Raw genomic sequence first — 19,544 nt, forward strand, 5'->3', positions numbered from 1 at the left:
ACTAGCACAAATAATCCTAAAATTTTTATGAAACCACAAAAGACCTTGGATAGCCAAAACAATCTTGAAAAAGAAAAAACAAAGCTAGAGGTATTAGAATCCCAGAGTTCAGAATATACTACAAAGTGTAGTAATTAAAACAGCATGATATTGGCATAAACACAGTCACATAGATCAATATAACAGGATTGAAAGCCCAGAAAGAAAACTCTGATTATATGGCCAATTCATTTATGAAAAGGAGGCAAAAATACACAATGGGGAAAAGACAGTCTCTTCAACAAATGGTGCTACATGCAAGACAATGAAATGTCTGAAACACTTTTTTACACCATACCAAAAACAACAACAACAACAACAACAACAACAACAACAACAACAACAACAAAAACAACCTCCAAATAGATAAAGCCCTAAATGTGACTCCCGAAGCCATAAAAATCTTAGAAGAGTACACAGGCAGTTATGTCTCTGATAAGCTTTAGCAACATTCTCTAGATATGTCCCCTGAGGTAAAGGAAACAAAAGCAAAAATAAACTACCGGAACTAGACCAAAAAAATATTCTGCACAGAGAAGGAGACCATCAACAAAACTAGAACACAACCTACTAAATGGGAGGAGATATTTTCAAATGATATCTGATAAAGGGTTAGTATCCAAAATATATAAAAAATTTATCAACTTAACACCAGCAACAGATACTTCTCCAAAAAAGACAGATGTCCCACAGACACATGAAAAGATGCTCAATATCACTGACCATCAGGGAAATCCAAATCAAAAGTACAGTGAGGTATCACCTCATATCTCACACCAGTGACAATGGCTAGAATCAAAGGGAGAAGACATAACAATTATTGGTGAGGATGTGGAGAAAAGGGAACCCGTGTGCATTTGTAGGAATTTAAATTAGTACAACTACTGTGGAAAACAATATGAAGGTTCCTCGAAAAATTAAAAATAGATATATCATCAGTAATTCCACTACTGGAATTACTTACCAGTATTTACTGGAATTCCACTACTGGAATTACTTACCAGCATATTTACCCCCCCAAATAAAAATACTACTTTGAAAAGATTTATGTACCCCCTTGGTGTTTGCAGCATTATTTACAATAGGAAAGACATGAAAGCAACCCAAGTGACCAATGATAAATGAATGGATACAGAAGATGTGGTACATATATTCAGTGGAATAGTAGACATAAAAAAAAAAAAATGAGATTTTTGACATTTTTGACAAGGATGTCCCTAGAGAGTGTTATGCTGAGTACAGTAAGTCAGAGAAAGACAAATAGCATATGTTTTTATTTGTATGTCAAATCTAAATATATCAAAACAAACAGACAGACTCAAATACAGAGAACAAAATGGTGGTTGCCAGAGAAGATGTGGGGGAGGGAGGTGCACGAAGTAAAGAGTATTAAGAAGTACAAACCTCCAGTTATAAAATAGGTCATAGAAATAAAAAGTGTAGCTTGGGGAATATAGTCAATAGTATTTTAATAATGTTTTATTGCGGCAGATGGTGACTCCACTTATTGTTTTGAACACTGAGTAATGCACAGAATTGTTGAATCATTAAGATGTATACCTGAAACTAATATAACATTGTATGTTAATTATACATGAATTAATGAATGAAAGAATGACTATAATTTGTGCTTTGAGTTTTATGAAGTCTTTCTTATACTGCACTAGAAAGGTATTCTCCTATACCACCATAATTTTTACCACTTAGACTCATCTCTTTCATCCTTTTGAGTTCACATTGTATATGGTGTTAGGCAAGAGTCCACTCCTTTTTCCCCATCTTCATATGATGAGACTCCATATGATTTTCTTAACACAGCATACTAAACTATTTCTCCTTTCCCTAGTAACGTGTGCACAATTTCTCATGTAAAAAATTCTATATTTTTTAATTTGAGATTTATTCTTATTTGAACCAAAATCTCAGGTAGATCCTGTTACTTTTTACATGTGTATAGTCATATCATCCATCAATTAAAGTTTTTTTCTTTTCCTTTCTAATATTTATTCTCTTGCTTCTTCAAATATTATGTTACAGAGCAGTGTTAATAGGACAATTATCTATATTTCTTAAAGAAATCCACCCAGACTTCATCTGTTAAGCTTTAATATTAGGTAGAGGTTTTCTAACATAGCCTTAACCAAATAAAAAATAAAAAAGATGTGTTCCATCCTAATGTTCTGAGTTTATTTTTAATCATAAAGAGTCATCAAATTTCATCACATCGCTCTTTCTACTTATATTGAATAAACGTATGATATTTTTAGTTAAGTATTACAATAAAATATATTCATAGGTTTTCAATGCTGAACCACCCTTGTATTCCTGAGATCAAATTTATTGATCTGGTTATATTTTAAATATGCCATTTGATATTTTATTTTGAAATCGTTCATCAGTGTTTATTAAACATAATGAGTTTATCACTTTCTTTGCATGCACTCTCCTAATCCATTTTAAAATCAAGATTATACTAGTTTCACTAACACAGCATACTTTTGTGATTTTAGAATTTATTTCAGCTTAACGTATTTTACTTTCTTAGAAAAATTGAAATACACATTGAGGAAAACAATGATCTCATAATGTATTATGCTTTGGATTTTCATGTTTCTCATCAATACAGAAAATATGTCATTATACCATTTATTTTGAGCAATTCTTTTTCATAACAATTTATATATTGCTTATGAAACTGATATTTAAGAAGAAATTTCATACTCATAACTTTCTTCTACACATTTTGCAACAAACTTTAAAAGAAAATTAATTTTTAAATGGGTATTTACTTAGATCTAGTGCTAAGACAATAATTACATGAGGTACTGAAAAGGCACTATAAATGCACAATGGACATCATTCCCTATACTAAAGCTACCAGTTGTATAAGAAAGCCCATTGCTTAAAGAAAAAAAAACAAAAAACAAAAAACAAAAAACCTTAGGAGAAGTCAGGGATGCTTTCAAGCCAGTTCCTTAATGATTACTGTTTAAGTAGCATCTCAAATAAAAAGTTAAAAATTAGAATTTTTCTATTTGTAAATTTCAACGTCAGATTTTATTTTTAAGGATCCTTTTATTACTGAATTATTTAGAATTAGCTAGGGCAAAAATAAAAGCAAAAGAACAAAACTAAAGAAAAGTAACTAAAGCAACTTCTTTTGCTAAAATAACTAAAGAAGCACATACCTACAGCTCAAGGGTAGACTTTTTGAAATCTTATAGCTTTAAGTTCATTTAAGTTGCCAAATTGAAGTATTCTTGGAGGGTATTTTCTTTCCCAAGAGGTCTTCAGAAGATCTCTTGGTCAACATTTTTAAATAAATAGCAGGATACTTATCACAGGTTGTGTACAAACAGATGTTTCTGCATAGAAGTTCCATTAAGTAAGCAAGTATTTGTTGATTTTTGCTACTCTATGTGATGCATGGTATTATGTACTGTAAACTCAATAATAAATAAGACAGACTTTTTGTTCTCATTAAACTCAGTGTGTACTATGGGAATCAGACAAGTAAAAAGACATTTAAACACGTGAAAAAAAGAGTACTTTTGACCACATTGTACAAGCTTATATTATTTCTAATAGAATTGGAAAAATAGAGGAAAAGAGGGCATGCTTTTGTTCTTTAAGACCAAAGACTGGATGGGATGCCTGGGTGGCTCATTCGGTTAAGTATTCAACTTGTGATTACATGTCAAGTCATGATCTCATGGTTCATGAATTTGAGTCCCACATGAGACTCTGTGCTGTCAGCAGAGATTCTCACTCTCTCTCTGCCCCTCCCCACCCTCTCAAAATATATAAACATAAAAAGACAACAGACTGGAAGTTGCAAATATAATTTTCACCACAAAATTTCGTTACAGTATTATTGGTAAAAGTGAAATGTTAAAATTGATATGTATATTGTGGTACGTTTATGTGATAGGTAGCTGTAAAAAAAAATCAATAAGCTGTTCCTAAATGTATCAGCATAGATAGTTCTCTAAAAAGTAATGAGCTTTAAAAATTGCAGAATCCCTACCAAACGACACTTAGGCTGCCTGGTTCTGGAATTAACATATGTAACCACACCATGGTATGGCATATTTATATAATGTAGTATATAAGAGATTGATGGAGATATACATGGTACTACAAATGGATAACAGCTATGTATAATAAATATACACAACGAGGAATCAGAAAGCTAATACCAAATTCATAGCAGAGATTTCCTCACAAGCAAGAGGCAGAATAACTGGATTTGGGAGGGAAACAAAGAAGCCCAAAGCATATATACATGTTTTCTTCAATTTATGATGGGGTTATGTCCCAATGAATCCACCATAAATTAAAATATTATAAATCAAAAATGCCTTTAATACACTTAACCAACCACACATTTCAGGATAGCCTAGCCTACCTTAAATGTGCTCAGAATACTTAAAAATCCTACAGTTAGGCAAAATCACCTAACACAAAGCTCATTTTATACTAAAGTATTGAATGTCTCATGAAATTTGTTGAATAGTGTACTGAAAGTGGAAAACAGAACGGCTGTAGGGGTACAGAATGGTTGAATCAGTTGTTTACCCTTGTGGTCGTGTGGGGGAAGGAGCTGTGGCACACAGCCACTGCCTACCATCGATGAGAGAGGATCATAATATATATTGTTACTTCAAGAAGAGATCAAAATTCAAAAACTCAAGTATGGCTTCCACTGAATGCCTATCACTTTCACACCATCATAAAGTCAAGAAATTGTACACAAAACCATTGTGAGTTGGAGACAATCCCCATGTGATTTTCCGTATAGAGGTAGGTAGGTGGTTGGGTGGGTACATGGTTGGGTAGGTAGATATTCATTCCTAGATATGTTAGGCACAAGTATAAATTTAAGCTCACTTCAGGGAACAAATTATAGTTTTTTTTAAAAAAATACAAACATTTCAAACAGACTTGACAATTTTTGGCCTATCCTTTCCTAGAAGGACATCTATATAAAAAGCCAACCTATAATCTGAAGACTGCCTTAGGAGCATGGAACAACAGCAAGGGGAATTGGATGATCGTAATTAACAATGATTATTACCAAGCTAGAAAATATCCATTTTATTAAAGTTGACATAAGGAGGCCTTCTTTTTGTGGGATGGGTAGAGCAGACTCTTTAAAAAACTCCAAAGCTCAAATTTAAACAGAAAAACATCAATTTGATTATATCAAAGCTGAGAATTTCTTATTAGCGTACACTGTGACAAAGATAAATAAAGATTACAGATTGTGAAAAATCTCTGCAGCATCAAAAGGACTCAGAAACGCCATAATATAGACTAAAAAATACAAAAACTCTGTTTTTAAAAATAGGCACAAGATACAAACAGGTAATTTATAAAAATCGTTACTCAAATAGTTAAAAAACTTATGAGAAGTTTCTTAAACTCATTACTAATTATTAAAGAAATATAATTAGAACATTGGCCTAGTTTCTGGATTGTCTCATGTGTCTCTATGCAAGAGATCAATCACCTATGTCCACACTACAACATTTGAGTTCTTAGTTATGCTAAATTGAAGGACAAACATAGAACTTGGTGATTCAGCCAAGGTGAATGCTTTTCTCTGAGTGTGCAGCCAGCCTTTAGAAAACACACTCTATTTTGTTGTTCTAACTACAGTTACTTTGATTTTTCTCTTAAATCTACTTTCCATTTTTATTCCAATCACTATTTTCACATGATTCTTTAAAACCCCTTTGGAGAGAGAAAGTATGCTTCCACATTTAAATAATCAGAATTATACTGTGTCTAACAACCCTGAAATTCTTGGTTTTTGGTTTCAGGCATTACTTCATCTAAAGAGAACTCAGATAAAAGACAAGTAGCATGAATATTAAAAAATAGGTCTTGATGAAGAAACTAAGACATGAAGAGACTCAGTAGTGCATCCAAGATTACAAAAATAATAAGCAGGAATGCCAGGATTTGAACTCAAGGGTTCTGACATCAGAGACCATGTTCTTGACCACATACTTAGAAGTGGAGTCATTGAAAGAGACTATAAATAGCTAAGTATCATAGTGCTGCTTTTATAGAATGTGTTTTTTATTAATTTATTACCTTATCAACCCTACTCTTTGTCAGGCACAGCATTGAACACTGGGGCTACATTGCAGCCTAATTGGAAAGACAGGCCAAACAGGTATTACATTATTCTGTGCTTAATAAATTCAGCATAATAAGTGCACTGGTGATAACATGTCAATGGTATTATAAGAGCAGAGAGCAGGAATACCTAATATAGGTAGGAGAGATCCTAAAAGCTTTCTGAAGAAATGGCCAGATGAGCTAGAGTTAGTCATGAAGGGGGTTTGAGGAGGTAAAACAACTCCAAACAGGAAAAAAAATGCAGACAAAGTCATCATGGACTTTAGTGTGTTGAATCACAGAATGCAAAATAGAAATGAGGTTAAAATAAGGAAAGATAGAGCTTAGATCTTGGAGGGCCTTTGGATAACGGCAGTGTTCAGACTTAATCCCATAAGTGAATGGGGAGTATAGAGTTATAGATAGGAGTCACATAAACACAGATGTATTTTAAATAGTTTGGGTGGCAGGATGGAATCTGATATGAAGGTATGTTAGTCAAAATAAGCCAAGTTATGCTGTGGCAACAAATAAATCTCCAAATCTCAATGAGTTAATGTAGTAAATGATTATTTATTAAATATCCAAAGTCTGAAGCTGGCTGGATAGCCCTCCTCCACCTGATAGCTATACCATTTAGAATGGGTGTATATCAAGGTTACTGCAGCACAGAAGAGAGGGCTGGAGAATACTGCAAGGTATTTTTAAGTGTTGGGACTGGATGGGGTGTTCATCAATTTCTCCCCTATCTCATCATTCAGGACCCTGTGGCATGACCCAATACAACTCCAAGAGGCTTTAGGCAAGCACTTGAGTGTCTACCACAGAATAGAGCACTCCTTTCACTCCTGTTTATAGTAGGCCAAATATACCTATAAATTATCATCATTTGGTTTGAGAAAAAATATTGTTTATTCACTTATTCAATTCACTCAAATGCTTTTCTGAGCACCTACTATGATCTATGCACTCACGTAAGTATCAGGGGGTTCAACCCTGTTCTTGTGGGTAAACCCTTATTTGACTCTCCACTTACACAATTGTATGTGTGCAGGACAGAGTAAGTGGGGTGGAAGGTGTAATATGAGCCAGATCCTATGCCTTATAGGCAATTTTAAGGACTTCAAATTAGACTGAAATGAAGGGACTTTATAACATTGTGTGCAACAGAAGGACATGGTCTGATTTCCTTTTTAAAACAATCATTCTTACTGTTTTATTGAGAATAGAGGATGGTAGGATGCAACCACTGTTCTCTATTAGGAACTTATACAGTAATGCAAATGAGCAATGATGGTGGCTCAGATCAGGATGGAAGGATGGAGCTGGTAAAAGTGGTCAGACTCAGGGCTCCTGTGTGGCTCAGTTAAGTGTCCAACTTCAGCTCATGTCACGATCTCATGGTTCATGGGTTCGAGCCCCCCATCTGGCTCTGTGCTGACAGTGCAGAGCCTGGAGCCTGCTTCACATTCTGTGTCTGTCTGTCTGTCTCTCTCTCTCTGTCCCTCCCCCGCTCAAGCTCTTTTTCTCTCTCTCTCAAAAAGTAAGTAAACATTAAAAAAAAGTGGTCAGATTCTGGAAATACTGTGAAGATAAGGTATTTAGTTTTGAAGATAAAGTCATCAGAATTTTAGGACAATTTAGATGTGTGGTATGAGAAAAAAAGATCTTGAGCTCACGGGAGAAGACCGTTCCAATCAACTAAGGGGAGATAAACCTTAATCATTAAAACTTTTCCAAGATGGCTTCAGAAGGGCTCTAGAGAATATTATTTTTCTAAATTACTCAGATCCAATAGGTACTTCCTTTAGAATTTCAAATGATAACAATGCTTATGGAAAAGTCTTTTTCTTTGATGGAAAACGTAGCTCCAAATTTTCTACTTCTCTACATTGATAAGATTTCTTACATTTCTTACATTTCTTACATTTCTTACATTCTCTACATTGATAAGATTTCTTATAAATTTTATCTATATAGATCTCTTCACCAAAAAGAATAACTAGACAGTTGGCAAACTATGTAAATGTCTTTGTTTTTAAAGCCAGGTTAGCAAATATTAAGCCATGTTAGATTCATCTTGAGGTGACACTTCATTTACTATTTGTTAGGAGCATGTTTGCTTTATGGGAACCGCCCATATCTCTATATCTCTTAGGAAAATAAAACTGTTTATGCTATTTGTGAATTATTATTATTAGTAATATAGTAAGTAGAAAGACACTAAATAAGACATTTTGGTGATATGGTTCATCCACTGGGTATAAATTAGTAGAATAGTATGTCATATTTAAGTTCAATTTTGATGAAGGCAGGAAAGAGGGGAAAAACATTATAGACAAATAGAACAGGATACATAAATGCATGGATATGAAAGAGGATGGACAATTCATGAAAATAATAGAATTTAGGGATCATGAGAGGGGATAGTGTGTATGAAGTTTCAAGGAATACGAAATTGAAGCTGGGAGGTTTGGTAAATTGATTATGAAGTTATGTATGGATAACATACCTGGTGTAACAAAAAGTTTCAATTTTACCTTTTAGTTAAAATAAATACAATGAAGTTGAAAATGTAAAAGTATGGAAGGGCCTTATGGGAGGAAGATGGTAGAAAATAGACAAAGAGAAGCTATGAGAAAGCCACCCAATGGAAAAACACAGTGAGAGACAATTTAATCTTTAAAAATCCCAGAGAACTAAGTTTTTAGACTAGAACACATCTAGCAGGAATAATAAAGTTATGAACAATTATGTGGTTACACATTATTTTCTTACACAATGACAAAGTCCAGCTTTAATTTTTTTCTCCTATTAGGCTAAGGACACCAGAAAGTTTTAATACTATAAGAAGCTCAGCCTGAAACCTAAAATGAAAGAGTCCCACTTTTCTCATTCAATATAATTATCTAGAATTTGCCCCACTCAAGTAACCAAGAAGGTCCAGAGTGATTGCACAATTTCCAGTATCTAGTGGAGTGCCTACTTTCTTCAGGAAAGTGGACAGTAGACACATATTAAAAAGTCATCTCCAAACACCAGTTTTATAGAAGTGATAGCAATGCATAAATCATAGTATGCATGATGCCTAGTATGAGGAAAACTTCAACACAACAAAAAGATACATCACATATAAAGAGGGAAGTAATATATATTAAATCACATAACCAACAAAGGATTAGTATCCAGAATATATTTTAGAATTTTTTTTTACAAATTAATAAGTAAAAGACAAGCCCACAGAAAAATCAACAGAGGATCAATAGCTAATTCACAGATAATAAAACTGAAGTGTTCATTGAGCATATGTGAAAATATGCTCAAACTGTCTACTATTAGTGTTTATCTCTGAAGGAAGAGAAAGGGAGGAGAATTCACTTTGGAAAAAGCACAAAGGGAAATGCTGCTTTCTGCAGGTGTAATATTCATTTAATGCCTTTAGACAATAAAGAACAGAGCAAATATTACTAAATGTTAACATTTGGTCATCTAGGTGGTAAGTGTATATATGTTTGGTTTGCTTTCTATATTTTCTTTTGTATTTTTGAAATATTCCTTAATAGTTAATTTACATATAGGATGATTTTACCGTCCTGTTATATGTTTCCCCATCTATCACATTTATTAGGTAAAGTGATAAGGGAGGAAGTTATGTGTTAGAGGAAGAACATAAGAGGTGAGTTGGAATCCTAAATTCTAGTCCCAAATCTGCCACTTGACCACTGCGTGACCTTGAGCAAATCACTTAATTGTTGTGAAACTGATTCCTCATCTGAAAAGCCTAAAACATAGTATCTACCTTTATTACATAAGGTTGTTTTAAGGAGCGAATTATTTCATGTAAATGAAAGTGATGTTCATATGTGAAGAAAAGATTAAGAATTCTCAAAACCCACAGTTAATGTGAAATTAATTGAACATATATTCTCATTTAGTGTCATTCTAAACATATAGAAACAGACATTAGAAACAAAGGAGACATACATCTTTTCTTACCGGATCAATTAGTTGGGAATAGAGTTCATGGCAATTGTCAAAAATATACTTGTATGTAGAATCCAGGCACGCCCTAACACAGTCCTTCACCACCATGCTGGCCTTTGGGGGACTTTGCAGCTCCAGAACCTGAGAGACAAATTATTTTCTTAAAGTCAAAAAATATAACATTGTAATCCAGTATCAACAACTCAAATAATCTTCAATAAATGTTTTTAGTTGATATTTCTACATTCAGGAAAAAAGGTTTATTTTAAAACCTTTAAAACCATTTTAGTGTAAATGTTTAATTTTCTCATATGACGATGCAGTGAAAATGAGCATAGTTGTAAATATTCAAATAGAAACACATAGAGGACCAATCACAACATTATTCATCCATTCATTCTTTTCAATCATTCAACATTTATCACCTACTGTGTGCACGACAATAGGATACCCCAGTGAACAAAGGAAGAAAAATCCCTTTCCTCATGGAGCTAAATTCTAGCAGATAATAAAAGAAATCAGTAAAATATATTCCATGATGGTGCACATTGAAAAGTAAAATAAAGCAGAGGAGATAGAAAACGTTTCAGCAGAATAGAACTAACAAAGAGGATGCAACACTAGGTGAATTCAGAGAAGTAAAAGGATGGAGCCAGGGGAAAAATCTATGTACAGACTATTTTAAGAACCTTAACTTTGAGTAAGGTGGGAAGGAATCAGACTCTTTCAGCAGAAGGGCAAAGTGATGTAACTCAACTGTCATTTAAATGGCTTAAGAAAAAAGAATGAATGAATGAACACAACAAACAAACAACTCCCTTAGGCTGCTTTAAGGTAGGCTATGGAAAATGTAGAAAGACCAGGGATGAGAACACTATAGTAATTTAGTCAATATAGTGCTTGGACTATGGTGTTAAGCTAGGAGCTGTTTAATTTGGGAAGGAAGAGCTAACAGGATCTGCTCAATGATTGGATAATTAGTGTGAGAGAAAGAGAGGAGTTAGGACCCCATGGTTCTAGCGTGGATAACTGATACAATGAAGGTAGGTTAACTAGACAAATAAAGCTGTACACAGGTGATGAAGAGCTCGGTTTCAGGCAGGTTAAGATTGAGAAGGTTGTTACGCATGGAAGTAGACATTTGCGTATGAGTCTGGACTCATGGAGATGCCTGAGGCTAGAGATACAAATTTAGAAATTATTAGCTTAAATAAGAATTCGAAGGAACAGGACTAGATGAGTATGGATACAAAAGAGAAGAAGTCCAAAAATTAACCCTGGATAATGGTGTTAGAATGATCGAACATGTAGTATGCAGAAAAAAAAAGTTATCTTTGACCCATACCTCATACCATTAAAAACAACAACAACAACAAAACTTTCAAAATAAAACACAGGACTAAACATACAAGATAAAATAAAACTTTTAGAAGAAACAGGAAAATCTCTTTGTGACCTTGGTTTAGCCCAGAGCACTATCTATAAATCAAAAATTGCTAAAGTAGACTTCATCCAAATTAAACCCTTTTGCTGTACAAAAGGTACTGTTAGAGAATGAAAAGATAAAGTACAGACAGGGAGAAACTCCTAGCAAATAAAGCACCTGACAAAAGACTTGTATCTAGACTACATAAAGAACTCTTTTTTTTTCCTTAAGTTTTTAAAATTTATTTTTAGTAATCTCTTTGCCTAAATTGGAGCTGGAGCTCATGACCCCGAAATCAACAGCCACATACTCTTCCACCTGAGCCCGCCAAGGGTCCCAAAGAACTCTTGATACTAAAACAAAACAAAACAAACTAATAAAAAATGGGCAAATATTTCAAAAGATTGTTCCTAAAAGAAAAATTCAGATAACAAATCAGCCCAAGAAATGATGACCAACATTATCAATAATAAAATTAAGATGTAATATGATACAGTTTCACTCCTATTAGAATGGCTAACAAAATAGTAATATTTAAAACCACGGAAAATACCAAGAGCTTTACCACAAGATATAGCGCAATTAGGATTCTCAAACATAGCTGCTAAGAAGGAAAACCCAGGAACCTCACTCCAAGGAAAGTGAAAGCTTATGTTTACACTAATAATTTCTACATAATTTTTTTAACAGTTTTATTAACAACCCAAACTGGAAACAACCCAAATGCCTGTAGTACATGCATAACCAAGAATGGCTACTCAGTAAATGGCTACTCAGAATGGCTACCTGCATAACCAAGAATGGCTACTCAATAAAAAGGAATGAACTGTTGATAACACTCAACAAGATGGATGAACAGCCAATGTGTCATGCTATATAGCGTATTATTTCATTCACAGGACATTCTGGAAAAGGTAAGCCTATAAGGAAACAGCAATGGATAGGTGGTAGTTGCCAAGGGGTGGGAGAGGCAGTGAGTATTAAAAAGCAGCCCGAGGGAATTCTGGAGGATTATGGGACCGTTTCATTGGTTAATTGCCGTGGTGGTGATACGACTACACGTTTGTCAAAAAGAATAGATCTGTACACCAGAGGAATGAATTTGACTGCGTGTAATGAGAAAAAAAGAAAATGGGAGGAGGAAATTTGTTCAAAAGATGCTGAAAGAATAGAGATGGGCAATAAAACATAATGAGGCTGATTCTAAGGTGTTTTGGTATTAAATGACAGGGGGAATTCGGGTGTTGTAGATGGAGAAAAAAGTGGAGTCCATCTTTGAGGAGAGTAGGAACCACTGCAGCACCAAGGCTTTAGTGTTCAGAAGGGCATGAAATCAATTGCACAGCTGGAAGAGATGGCCTTTTCTAGGAGAAGAGACAGCTAATCAATAGTAATAAAGGAAGGAAGAGTATATGGACACAGATGCAGGTAAGTAGATAGATGGGGTTGGTGGGAGGAGCATGTGGTCTGAGCTTGAGGAAGCTCTCCCGCATTTGCTCCCATTTTTTTCAGTGCAGTGTGAAGCAAGGTCATCGGCTGGTAGTGAGGATGGAGGAGGAGGTGCTGGAAGTTTGAGATTTTGTTTCTAAACACATCAAGGCTGGTGACTGAGAAATGGCAGATATGTAGCACTTGTGCAGGCACCCCCTACCCTCACTCCCATGTCCCCCCTGCCTCAGTGTTAATGGCAGCCATCACCTGTCAATAAAGTAACTTTTCCTCGTAAGCCTGGTTGGAAGCTCACTATCCTTTCCTATACACTGTTCCAACAGCTGCTGCCAGAGGATAAGAATGGATATAAATTCTATTTATCCCAGTCACCCAATTACACTGTGATTTGAAGCCAAATGAATTTTCTTTGGACTTGAAAAACTCTAAATGACTGCTGATATGGCATGGTTTTGTTTTCTGTCTCTCATATAGTACCATTTTTAGTGCTTCTAGTGAAAACAATCATGAGCAACTGAAAATCGTTTTGTTTTTTTCTGTAGAGGAATTTTCTGAATAAACATCATAAAACTCTTTCAGAGAGCAAAATTTTTTAGCCCATAGCCTGACAAATAGTTTTAGGAAACACTTGACATGAATAGTCTTGATAGCCCAATTATGAGTGCAAAGAACTTGATGTTAAAGCAGAGATCTACCTAAAAAGAAATGCCTGCATAGTTTTGTAGATAGTTAACTATACAAAAGGATTCAACAATCAAATATATCCCTATGTAGACATTTCCAGGGCTGAAAGTGGAAGTTGTCACAATTGGGGCAAACTTAAAAGAATCAGCTACTCTGTTGGGATGAAAAGGTTAGCAAGCCATGGGAGTTAAAACTAAAGTAAGAAGTAACTCATTTCCATTTAGCATTCTTAGAGATTTCTTTTTTAGTAAGAGCCGTATTTAAGATGGATTTAATTTAAAACTAAATTTAAGCCGAATGTATCAGAATATTTTAGGTGTCTAGGATAATTCTTTTTCAACAGACCTCATACTGGAGGATTCACTTAGCAAAGGAAAAGGCATCATGGCGTAACTGCAAGGGTTGGACCGCACTGGTCAAGAGAGGAGTAAAAGCCAGACTTTCGCAGGGAATAAATGTGGTATGTCACAACAAGATGGTGACAGGTAAGATGAGGTACCTTCATCCTGAAGAAGGTGATACTTGTTAGTAGGTCAACAGTTGATTTCAGGTCTTGCAGTCGTTCAGCATTGCTGGCTGGGAAGTTTTCCTGGTTAATTAATAAACAGAAAATGGGTAAATTTTCAGAGTGGGAAAACAAATTAAAACTAGCTTTCTGGTAAAGGAAATGGGGAATGAACTGTGTAAAATTATAAAAATATCCCTAGAGTATTCCCAAACTATTTTATCATAAAATATTACAAAAAGTAAACAATATGGAAATACTGCTAGTCTTACAAAGCCATATGCTTCTATTTCCACATTGCAATAAAAATATAATTTTTATTATATATTATGTATATATAATTATACAATTCATGCAGCGTTATTATTCGTCTTTGTTGCTATAATAATTTTGCTACTAAAAGTGGAGTGGACAGCATGTAGTTGGAAATATTTTTAATAACTTTCTCAAGATGAGTAATTTTTTCCAAAAATACCCTTGGGAACTTTTACATATGCTACATTTACTTTTAGTCACAAAGAAACTTTTAAAAGTTAAAAAAAAAGAGTAAGACTGCACTGCCAAGTCTCTCCCTCAAGTACTGTGGATTTCAACAAAAAGTTTGTTAGTAATGTTGGGTGAAAATGTCATATAAAAATAAAGAAGTTCAGAACTTTGAAGTAAAGGAAAGGTGTGATCATGAAAATGTTTGATATAAGATTTTAACATTGTAACATTGAGGAATTTCTCATTTACCATGCTTTCAGATTGGCTTTTTAAAGAGTGACCTGAAAAACCACATGTAACCTTTAGATATTCATGAACTTCAGCAGAGTTAAGGTGTCAAAATGATGACAAATAATGTGGCCTCAAGGCCCCTTTGCCCCCAGTTATCTTTTTTTTATTGCCTAGTTAATAGCAGTTATCTTCTAACAGTGTTGGCCCCAGTTCCAACAGGAAGGTTGAATTTGACAAAATGTGGTATAATTTCCAGAAATATACAATTAAGAGATCCATCAATAATGAATTAAAACATGAATGTAGGAGATACACATATTTGCAGGTATGATGTTTAGAATAAATTATTAAATAAAGAATGCAAGAGTTATTGCTACAAATTTTTTCTAGAAATATAATTTATAACTGAATATTTTGTATCTAAGATCTTTATAATTAAAATAATATATATATTTACACCCAAAAATACATGAATACATTTGTGTGTGTATGTATTTGTATGTTTCACCTGGAGGTGAAGTATAGAATAGTTGACAAAAACTTTGGACAACTTCAAAAAGCATATTATAGTGACCTAGAAAGAGTGAATTAAGCGGTGAGTCCAAGTAAGAATCTTAAAAGCTGAGGAACTATCAGCAGGATATCTCAGCAACAAGGGGTGAGCTTTCAAGATGAGGTCTATACCACATGTTTACCTCAAGAATTAGCTGATTGCCTCTCAGTCTGAAAGTTATTAAAATAATTGTAAAATTAAACACACACACACACACACACACACACACACACACACACTTTATTAGTATAGGCTTGTGTGGGGCAAGGTCTCTGAACGAGGGACATCTGCTTGCTTACTGACTGGACTTTTCCAGTGTGATAGAATCTGAGATCCCAAGATCAGTATTTTTACTTTTCCATTACACAGTGGATGATTTTTTATAATATGACAAGAAAGCATCTCAGTCAAACATGGTATCTTACCTTCAGGAAAATAATTTTGTACATACCCTATACTTTGACAGGTCAATCCTTAAAGAGTTATGCAACTGATCCAATAGTTTTATGAATTTTTCCCTCTGTACAGAGCAAAAACAAAATAGGAGAACAGAAGTAAATGGTCATTCTAAAAGTAACCCTCAAAACAACTCTAGGAGTTATTTTCCTCATTTTACAGAAAGGAAGGTTCAAAGATATAAAAAATTTATCTAAGGTGATAGAGCTAGTATGTGACAAAACAGTGATTCAAATGCAGATAGCTTTCACAACAGAACCAATCTCTTGCCAATAAGCCACATAGACTCTCTGTGATGAATAAGAAAGTATCCAAAAAGTTGCTTTCAGGGGAAAGAGTCCAGAGAACTGAATCACCACTGTACTAATTCACAACAATATGAGTCAGCAAGATAAAACATCAACCACCCCACACACCACTGTACCTCCTCAGAAATAAATTATTATCATTTTGAAATTTCTCCTACCTGTGGAAGCAGGAATAGCTATTGTTCTCATCAAGAACAATTTCAAAAAGCACTTTCTTTTTGGTAACAAGTATAGACTTCATAATCTGAAAGTACTGATTGCCTTTCCAGTATGTTTATGATTTAGTGTTTAAAAAAACATATATATAAAACATTAAGCAAAAAAACAAAACAAAACAAAACACACACAAAAAACTAATACTTCCCGCTGAGTCTATCTCAGTGTTGGACTGACCTCTTCATAGGATCTGAAAATAATGAGTTTGCTTATAAGTCTAAAGATGAAGTTATGTTGATTAAATAAAGTAAATAAATTAGATAAAATAAAAACATCAAAGTCACACAAAGTTTATAGGTAGATGATCCCCCATTCTGAGTCTCAGATTTTAATCAAAAATAAAAAGAAATAAGAGAGTGGAAGTAAGAGCAAAGGTCTCTGCCTACATGAGTATTCTGTAAATAACAAAGTGTACTTTGGAAGATATTGGCCGAAGCAGAAACTTCCTAACACTTTCACATAAAAGGTAGATTTATGGGGTTATAACTCATTCTTTGAAGTCACTGATTTTGATGAAGTGAGCTATTAACAGAAGTTGATGAACTGTTCCTAAGTTGAAACTCCAATTTTCTGAATAAACTACTTTTATCTGGTTCATATTTCAGACAATCAAACTTGATATTATTTTCTGTGTTAACCCCTTGCGGAGACAATGAAAGAGCCTAAGAAATGAAACTTGCCTTCAAGATGCTTGCCATCTTATTAGGCAGAAGACTCTTCAGTAAACCTACTGAAAACTGCTGATGAGTTAAAGGTCTTAGATTTTCCTTTCCCACTTTCCCTCAGACTTTCCCAGGGAAAGAGGTGAACTATATTGTCTTTTTATTAACCCTCATCCCCCAACCACGTGGGTCAGTAGCTCTCAATCAAAAGAGAAAACCCTAAGAACCACTACCATCATCAGTTTAGGCCACAGTAAAGTTAACCATTCAATAACTGTAAAAGTTAATGTGCTCACGTCGTGTCTTAAGATGCTTTATCTACCTCTGTGATTGGTATAAATCATCAAGACAGCTGACATGACCCTAGTAAGTCACATTAATGCCCAAATCACTAGCCCTGTTATATACACTGGTAATTACTGTTCTGGTTGTGTGCTTGATATCCATTTCCATTCTTCCTTACTACTAGAACCTTGTAATTAAAATGTGGCCATTCTGAAATACCTAACTTCATGACCTCTTTTCCTACAGGAATGGTCATGCAGTATGATTTTGGCTAATGAGATATATATAGTTTATTAAAGGGGATGGACCCAGTTAGCACATTACCATGAATTATTATTTGGAAAGACTCTAAAAGAATGCTTGCCAGGCACTGTTGTTGTATTAGTGTTCACTATGTAACTCCTTGTCAGGCTTTTTCTCCATCTGCCCTGTGTCCCTCTCCTTTCTTCCACCTGAAACTCAGACTAGACACGTGAAGGTAAAACAGTCATGTTACCTTCAGATAAAAAGCTAAACAAGCAATTAGGTGTGGTGGAGCAGGACGCCCCCATACCTTACCTTAGCCCTGTCTGCCCACCCTTTCAAAAAATTACAATCCTGAGCAGCTACCCTCATCCTGAATTCCTTATTACTTCTGGACTTGGGATCTACGGAGAAAAAAAAAAAATGTATTTCATGCAGCCAAACAGAATTCTGACTGACACAGATCACATGTGTGGTCTTCCTACCTCAGTCTTCAGTGCCCAGCTGGAAAATTTACATTCGAGGAACACAGAAAACTGTGGAGAAAACTGCCAGGCTTGTTGTCGCTAAATCCCAGACAATATCAGATGATATGAAATTAAAAGTGTGCTACTGATTACATCTTCATAGAGATTCTTTAAACAGAAGAGCAGCTTGAAATTTAATTGTATTTATTATAATTCTATTTAACTATAGTGAGACCGCATTTGCAAGATCTGAGGAGGCCTATTTCCTGCACGGTGTGAGTGGAGGAGTAACAAAAGACTGGGTGATTAAAAAATGATTCTCCTGAGGGGCATGCCACAACATCTGAAGCCTCCATGATACTCCGTTCTTCACATTAGGTAATGTCTACACATGCCTGGTATTTAGTAGCGGGCCAAATCAATCACAATACTGTTACCGGTTAGCAAAAACTTAGGTTTAATTAGTTGATAAGAATAATTCTAGGGGTTCCTGGGTGGCTCAGTTGGTTAAGCATCTGACTCTGGATTTCCCCGTGAGTCATGATCTCATGGTCATGAGGTGGAGCCCCAGCTGGGCCTCATGGAGCCTGCTTGGGATTCTCTCTCTCCCTCTTTCTGTGCCCCTCCCCTGCTCACACATGCTCTCTCTTGTGCATGCTCTCTCTTTCACAAAATAAATAAACTTAAAAAAAAAAGTAACTCTAGACCAGGGGTCAGGAAACTGCCTCTAAAGAACCAGGTAGTAACTCTTTTCAGCTATTAAACTCTGCCACTGTAGCACAGTGCTCCCAGAAACAATATACAAACAAATGGGCATGGCTGTTCTCCAGCAAAATTTTGGTTTTTTGGACAGTGAAATTTGAATTTCATATAATTTTCATGTGTCGCAAAATAATAGTATTCTTTTGATATTTAAAAGCCATTTAAAATGTGGAAACCATTCTCACCTCGCATGTGGGCCATGCAAACAAAACCAGCTGGTGGGCCAGTTTTGGCCCATGAGCACAGGGGAGATTTTGAGTAGGGGACAGTGGTCGCTACCTTACAAGTGCATTAAAATCAACAAGAAATGTAAACATATCACCCTGGTATCCTGGGAGTTGTAGAAGGAAATATTCTTCTGAGGAAGGGGTGTAAAAGCCTCTGCCTCATTCTCAGCTGCTCTTTTCCCTTTCTTTGTTTCTTATTATCTCACTCCCGCAGCAGGGGTTGATTTAACTTGAATCTAATGATGCTTCAGCACTGGGGGCTACAGTGTTGGTGTCAGTGACTAACAAATGTCATCAACTGAAAAGTATTTAAGGAGTCCCTTCACAGGCAAGTTTGAAAAGCCCTGAGATGGAATCATTCACCAACCTAGAGACTCTCAATGTTTCCCTCACTTTGACTAAACTTTAGAAAGGTTTTTCCTGACTCTAGGC

The 19,544-nt window shown here is 35.0% G+C and overlaps 1 protein-coding gene across 1 annotated transcript in view; it reads right to left on the reverse strand.

The window, feature by feature from the left end:
- Positions 1 to 19,544, reverse strand: part of UNC13C (unc-13 homolog C) — a 371,311-nt gene that overhangs the window by 255,583 nt on the left and 96,184 nt on the right. The window contains exons 10-12 of the mRNA XM_042941974.1: positions 15,938 to 16,006; positions 14,211 to 14,300; positions 10,165 to 10,293 (exon numbers count right to left, since the gene is read on the reverse strand). Of these exons, the coding sequence (XP_042797908.1) occupies positions 10,165 to 10,293; positions 14,211 to 14,300; positions 15,938 to 16,006 (288 nt within the window). The remainder of the gene's footprint in view (positions 1 to 10,164; positions 10,294 to 14,210; positions 14,301 to 15,937; positions 16,007 to 19,544) is intronic.

This window comes from Panthera leo, chromosome B3, assembly GCF_018350215.1.
Source record: "Panthera leo isolate Ple1 chromosome B3, P.leo_Ple1_pat1.1, whole genome shotgun sequence".
Classification (NCBI taxonomy): domain Eukaryota; kingdom Metazoa; phylum Chordata; class Mammalia; order Carnivora; family Felidae; genus Panthera; species Panthera leo.